General features: G+C 34.9%; 1 protein-coding gene across 2 annotated transcripts in view; it reads right to left on the bottom strand.

Annotated features, from left to right (window-relative positions):
• Positions 1 to 447: 447 nt before the first annotated feature.
• LOC126816145 (retinoblastoma-like protein 2) overlaps positions 448 to 7873 on the bottom strand; it is a 28446-nt gene continuing 21020 nt past the window's right edge. For both annotated transcript variants that reach the window (XM_050542371.2, XM_056099675.1), the window contains 3 exons: positions 6826 to 6882; positions 5624 to 5785; positions 448 to 4966 (listed from right to left, as the gene is read on the bottom strand). In XM_050542371.2, the coding sequence (XP_050398328.1) occupies positions 4778 to 4966; positions 5624 to 5785; positions 6826 to 6882 (408 nt within the window). In that variant the 3' untranslated portion in view covers positions 448 to 4777. The remainder of the gene's footprint in view (positions 4967 to 5623; positions 5786 to 6825; positions 6883 to 7873) is intronic.

Below are 7873 nucleotides of genomic sequence, written 5' to 3'. Positions count from 1 at the left end.
AGTTGTGTACACAAACAATAGTCCAGTCGATAAGTCCCGCCACAAAATGACCACGTGAGCGTTTTAAATGGAGGCTAATTAGGGCAGTGATCATAATCTCGAAGTATGACGTAGATGGATCGCTGCGTGCAGTTTGTTGGAATTCGATATAAGAGTGTCCGGGCCGCTTCTCCTTCATAGCACACTGTATGGTGTATGTTTGTCTTCATTAGCCCAGTCAGAGCAGAACAGTAGGACGTAAAACCTCATTTCTTTGAATTTTGGTACAAGAGCAGCCACAAGATTTTCAAAGTGATCAAGGTCCATAACTCTGACAGTAATTATCGGAAATCTTTTCGTATTGCGTATAAATTTAGAGTCAAACAGATAATAACTTTAGTCTGTAGAGCGTCCTGCTCCATATTCGGGGGTGATAATTCAACGTGGTTAATAAACATCAAAAACTGCTTCTCCATTTATACATTTTTATTATTCTTTTTTCAGTTTTTATTATATTAATTTTTTTATTTTTACAGGGTTTTTTTTAGTTTGCACTATTTACGTATGTCTATGTCCCTGTAGATATGTACACAATATATTTGATTTTATTCAATATGGATTTAATACAATCACAAGGATCTCAATTCAGTTGCATTCACCAGACATAATGACAGTAAAAACTGACCGACCGGAGAACTTTCCTGTCTGACAATTTACATATTATGGTTTTATTCAATATGGATGGCACACAGTAAGCATGACTCTCATGAAAATTGGCCGACTCAGAATTAGAATGTCCAAGAATAATACGATTTTATTGGATACGGATCTGATACAGTCACAATCAGGGCTTTTAATTCCAACATAATCACCAGTCTTGACGGAATGACAGTGAAATTTGACCGACTTGAGAATTTCACTGTCAGACAATTTACATGGACAGGCCACCATTCTATGGAATACAACTACTGTTTGTTACTGAGCGGGGTTTCAACTAAGCTTCTCTAATCATTGCTTGTATTCTATAAAATGGTGATCTGTGTATTCCAGTTCAATTACTAAACAATTTACATGTAAAAAAATTAAGACTTTCAAAGAATCTACATGGTAAAAAAATTAGACTTTCAAAGTATTTAATCTTAAAAGATGAGAAACACAGCTAAAATGATAGTTTTTATGTGTAATAGATAAGATAGGAGTGGGGTTAAACGTCTCGTCCACACAATACAATGGTCATTATGAGACTAACATAGGGTTATTTTTTCTTTAGTTGATTGTTTTGATGGACATTAAGTTTAACCATGCTCTTTTTCTTTATACATAAACTATGTCATATTTTATACAGACTGATAAACTAGACAAGAGTAGCATATTTAACAGTAAATTGTTTAATTTTACATCGTTTTCTAGCCACAGTGGCTCAGTGGTTAAGGTACTAGTTCACAATGCAGGAGGTCCGGGATTCAATCCTGGTGTCCCCACCTCCCCCTCCCAAGACATTTTAATTTTTTTTTTAAACAGTACATCCGTTATTATTGATTTGTGATAATTTGAGAGTTTGAAGATATTTTGAAATGTACAAATTGTTTTTGATGATTGGGTGAGTAAAGGCGAGTCAAAATATATTTTTCATAATATTTTATTAAATTGATTTTGAGTCTAAATATATTTCAGATAATACAGTGAGTCTAGAATTTCTTTGATAATTGGGAGAGTCTTAAAGATAATTTGACAATTAGAGGAGTCCAAAAACATTGTTTATAATTTTCAGCTTCTTCAACCTTTCAGTGGATAAGAGGGATTAGTGCTGGCTGGTAATTTTGCTTTGCCATGATTCGACTATAAAGATCCATACAAAATGGTAGAAATACAAACGTTTTAAGTCACGAGTCGAAACTTTTTTGCGGTTTTCAGGGAGTTCAATCAAACTTTTTAAAAAAAAATATGTGTTACTAAAATTAGGCCAGTACTTAGATTTTTCGATAACTTGGTGAATTCAAGGTGTTATTACATTTATTTTCTTGCTTAGAGTGATAACACCTCCTTAAAATGTTTCCATGACAACATAAAACTATTTTCAAATATATATGTAAACACAAAATCGGCAAGCATGCACCATTTATAACCACTTTCTTACAACAATTCCACTTGGTTAATATACATAAAAGACTAATAATAAATACAAAAATTTATGATAATCGATAAAAAAATCTAGCAAATAAAATGATTCTTATACAAAATAATAAAAGTGCACTAGCCATCTTCACATTTCATTGGATCTGATTGTTGTTGATAGTTACATTTTAACATCGGAGCTGGGGCCACTTAAATATATGCATTTCTCAGTCAAACTAACTTGTTTCCAAATACAAGCATTCTATCGAGACTTGTATTCAAACCACAGATGACGTTAACATGTTTGATGTCTTGGCCACTCCGATACCAAATCAAATACAAACATTCGATTGAAACTTGCATCCAAACAACTGCCGACATGCAGGCATTTAACGTGTTGGTCACACCCAGACATGTTGAAAGGTATTTATCTTGTAAAATACACACATCAAATCTAACCACATCACCCAAATACAACATGTTGTGTCCTTTTTAACTAGCCAAGGGGTGCATTCAAAATCTATTAAAAATTTATGAAATGTTTTGTAGAATATACAAAAAAAGAACAGAAAATGCCCAGTTAAGACCATTTGTTGCATTATAAAAAAAAAGTAAACAGGTTCGATCAACTTACGAACACGTTTAAAATATCTGTAAAAAAAATATGGTGTAGAAAACTAACCAGTGCCCTTTAAAAGTTGATCTAAAATACACTGTACATTATGCTATTATTAAATTCCAATCTTTACACTATGACGATCAGGGGAGTTAAGTTGTTGATTGGTCTAAGGCTTGCACTTTAGATCATAAGGTCTATCACTGAGACAAGTGATGTCATCATGTGGTTTAGATTCCTCATTTGTACGTGACAAGGCATAGGGTCGCCTATCCAGCATCTCCGGATTCCTCCCACTACGAATAATTGAAACAAAATTGAACAATTTTAGACCTGAAATGACCTAGTTTGTGTTGAGTGGACATTAAACTCCATTTGTACATGGGAGACGGCGCGGTTATTCCTATTGTTTGCTTTTTACTTGTATTCGAATTTCAGTAGCAAGGTTACTTCAGCGCATGCGAGTTACATGACCGATGTTATAATCTAAAAGAATATGAATTAGACCACAAGACCAACCCAACTTCTAATGTATTTGGAACATAATGTACACAGGTTACTAAAGATTGTTTCAATCATGTTAGCATTAAAGGAGCAGTACATCACAATAAAAAAAAAAATTAAGAGTCTACTAAAAATCAACTCAAAACACAAATTGATGTAATATATAAAAATGTTTTGTTAAAAAAATACTCAAATCCATTCATCCTGACTGAAATTATTGCCATTTGAATTAGTATTTTTTCATCTTCATTTCACTCTTTGTCTCAGTTCAAACAAATAATATATTTTGGTCTTTTTTCGATTCAAGTAAGTCCTTTCTACATATAGGTCTACTTGATTCAGGATTTTATTTATTCCATACAAAAGTAATATTCTGGTTCTTAGACAATTCTTTCCAAAAAAAAAACAAACCCCAGATCATGCTGCATTTTTTCATGGTGCAAGATTTTCTGAATATGAGAATATTTTTTTTTATAGGACCTTAAATTGAAATAATACTCCAAATATTGATATACCTGTTCAATAATACAGGTGTTGATATACCTGACCAATATTACACACCTGGGGAGTAATTCACAAGGAAGCTTTTTCATTGGTTGAGAGATAAAATCCTAGTACAAATTTTGGCTATCTGCACATGTATATCAACCAATGAAAGAAATGAATTCCTCAAATATTTTAGTTGAAGTATTTGTGAATAAAGCTCCGGAATATACCTAATCGATAATACTGGCCTGAGGAATAACGATTTTGGACGTACCTGACCAATATGTCTGACAGGTACCCCTATTTCCTAGCATGTAATATGTTAAATAAAGGTTTTAAACATTTCCTGGCTTATAATAACACGTTAAAGAATTACAATTGTTCATTTTTTTAAATTCAATGACCCCTTAGTTTATTGTGCCCATACGTATACTTATAAAACAGTTTGACGATTCTATACACCTAGCAAGTTCAGTCTCAATAAAACTAGCAATTTCATTTTTTCTGAGTTCCGTGAAATATACATGTAAACAATTACCATATTTGGAAGTCCATACAGGACTTCAACACTAACAGATTCAATGATTGGTGGAACTTAAAATAAAACCAACCATTCATTTTTTTCTGAGTTCCTTTAAACATGAGATATTAACAATTACCATATTTGGAAGTCCATCCACGACTTCAAATTTAACTGGACTCATTGATTGGTGGGACTTAAAGACTCCAAATAAAATACACTTTATAAAATAAATAAACTAGTCGATTCATCGAAACATCTGTTTTACGCTGGTAAGAAAGTCCATCAGATGACAAACACACATATAGAGAATAAATCGGACAATTTCAATGGATGATAATAAATGTTAATCAAATTTTTTTTCGAGCTCGCGAGTCCACTGAATGATATCAAATGTCAATCAACTCTCAAGTTTCCTGGATGACATCTGATGTCAATCATCTTTTTAACTCAAGTGTTCATTGGATGATATCACATGACAATCAACTTTGTAACACAGGATTCCACTGGTTGATATCAGATGTCAATAAACTCTCGCGTCCATCTCGATCAGCATTCTAACTTGTGAGTCCATTAGCCTCTTTCCGATCCATGTTGACATTTTGTAATCTTCGTAGAAAATTACCCTGACAGATTCGTTTCGACGGACTATCGAGTGAATCGTCATCGCGATCCACCTCCAATAATCTCTTTCCAGTTATTTTCTTTTCTCCCATTTTTATCATATTATTAATGGCACGGAGGTCCTGAAATAGAATCGTGACGTAATTAATCACAACGAATATATAACTTTCACCTGTCATGGTTGGTTGGGATATTTTCTTGTTCAGCCGGTGCATGCTTTAAGGTCCCAAATCCCCCATTTCACTTGATTGTCACTCACACCACCTCAGTTGTCTGGACTGAAAAAACTGTGACATGACTGAATTCTGGGTTATTCAATTGCAATTTTTTATCCAAACTGACAATCGAGCATCCCCTTTCACTGTAACTCGGTTATCATTTAATCTTGTGTATTTAGCACTAATTTCTTTCACATTCATTTAATATCAAATCTTTATTTAAAAATTTGTAAAAATCATTTAATATCTCCCCCTCCCCCAAATCTTCTAATTTGTACTTTTGTCCAGTTTAAATCTGACTGATTAATTTTGCTTATGAGTGTCTAATTTACAAGTATTTAATTTCTTGACCACTGTTCAAAAATTAGTCATTAAACATCAATAATCAATTGGGTTGTTATGATACCCAGATCACAGTGTTAGTACCCGGAGGAAACCCACAAGGTTGGACAGCTGGGAAATCGAAACCACAGCACTTACAACAGGCCTTATGATCTAACGCACACACATTTAACCATCCACCCAACCCTGGAGTGTATAAAGAGTAAATAATATACTTACATTAGCTGGACTTTTATTGATACAGAACGACATGCCCTTAGGTGAGTCGACTCTATTCTGAGCTTTATGAGGGGATATGTACACTGGACAACTTGTTGTAACACGACGAGGTGATACGATGTGGGAACGAACTGATGGTAGGGGAGATAAGCAGGGCTGTTTCTGAAATAGACAAAAATGAAATGAAATTGGGTTTAACGTCCTACAGCTCTGCTCCATGTGAGCTAATGATGACAGGCATAAAGGAAATTTTGTCTGGACAGCCGCACTACAGCCTACTCTTAAGTGCATGATAATGTATACATGGGCCTCAGTTTTTCTTAACCATTGGCATGGGTATACATTTTCTCTGGCACTACTGACAAGGTGGAACATCCCGCTTAACTTTTTCAGTCAACACCAGGATCGAACACCGAACCTCCAGGTTAGAGAGCCACTGTCTTACTCAATGAGTAACCATGACTCCACAAAATTAATCTGAACCGACAACATGATGACATAACTGGGAGTTAAAATAACATAACTGAGAAAAAAAAAGGGAGTCTTAAATTCAATTTATCAATTTTTGTTGAAATTTTGACAGCTATGGGATCCTTTACATGTGCTATGGTACCCAGCCTAGATCTGTGGTTGCCATCTGTGGGATGTTTAATTCCTTGCAAACAATAATATTGTGGAAGTTGGATCTCTAAGGGGAGTATCAATTCCGTTCATATTATGTAAAGGCCTGGTGAACTAAAAGTTTGTCAGCATTCGGCATGCAGTACAGATGACCTACTGGCTACAGTCGACACAAGCCAGCGTCACCTAGAACTACTGCTGGGGGTTTGGGTGGTCGAGCGGTTTATACCCATGCGCATTTTTGAGTTCACCAGACAAATACAGGAAATAACGACACTACAACTGTCACTAAGGAGGTGCCACTGCAACATGGGTATCATTTAGTTGTGCTGTTTTAACAGGAGTTTCTGTATTCAATGTTTAGTTTCAAAACATTGTTGGCAAATTGTTCAGTTTGTTGAGAATCATCAAAATATATTTGGTTTCAACAGCTGCATAGTTTAATATGGTCTCTCTAGATTAGATACCGAGTGTGTTGGGTTTACAACTGTTTATTTTCCCAAAAGGTTTGAGTAATTGACGGACAACAATGGCTGTCCTGATTGTAGCCTGTAATAATTGATTAAAACATTCTAACTTACGTTACTCTGAGTCTGTGAAAACTGTAAAGCAAACTCTCGTAATTTGTCTACAAAAACCTGGTGAGAAAGAAAGAAAGAAATGGAGTTTATCATTACAATATTCAACACATAGGAATTCTTTGCATATTTAGCCACTCCAACGAGGGAAACTTTGCCCCTAATGAAGATTGGCCACCCAATGCTCTCTTCAACGAGGGAAACTGTACCCCTAATGAAGATTGGCAACTTTTCTTTTATCGAATTCAAACTGTTGTCAAAGATTCTTTCACATACACGCTAGCAAGTAGTCATGTAGACCTCTGTTTTGTACAATTTAAACAAGCCAACAGTGAGGCTGATGTCCCCCGCCGAAATAGGAAAATAATTAGAGGACACATATAAATTTATCACAAATTATCTTTTACAAAGTATTGAACAATCAAACAGTATATCTTTACTTATAGTCTAACAATCAAAGTAGGAGAGTTATTGTTTTCCAAAGTCTCGACCAATCAAATTGCGTATCGCTCTGCTTACCCTGAGCAGAAAATGCTCATTATCAAACTTAGTCAAGGTATTACTGTAATGAAACTATACACCAAGTTTCATCAATCTCACTTAATTAGAACTAAAGTTATCGTGTCCCAAAGCATCTACCAATCAAATTGCTTATCTCTGCTTACCCTAAGCGGAAAATGCTCATCTTCGAACTCCATCAAGGCATTGACCTAATCAACACATACACCAAGTTTGAACATTCTAGCTCAATTAGGAAGAGAGTTATCGTGCCCCAAAGTATCAACCAATCAAATTGCTTATCTCTGCTTACCCTAAGGGGAAAATGCTCATCTTCGAACTCCATCAAGGCATTGACCTAATAAACACATACACCAAGTTTGAACATTGTAGCTCAATTAAAAGTTATCGTGTCCCAAAGCATCAACCAATCAAATTGCTTATCTCTGCTTACCCTAAGCGGAAAATGCTCATCTTCGAACTCCATCAAGGCATTGACCTAATAAACACATACACCAAGTTTGAACATTCTAGCTCAATTAGGAAGAGAGTT

Source organism: Patella vulgata, chromosome 3 (genome assembly GCF_932274485.2).
Source record: "Patella vulgata chromosome 3, xgPatVulg1.2, whole genome shotgun sequence".
NCBI classification, from domain to species: domain Eukaryota; kingdom Metazoa; phylum Mollusca; class Gastropoda; family Patellidae; genus Patella; species Patella vulgata.
This window is presented reverse-complemented; position numbering and strand designations above follow the sequence as displayed.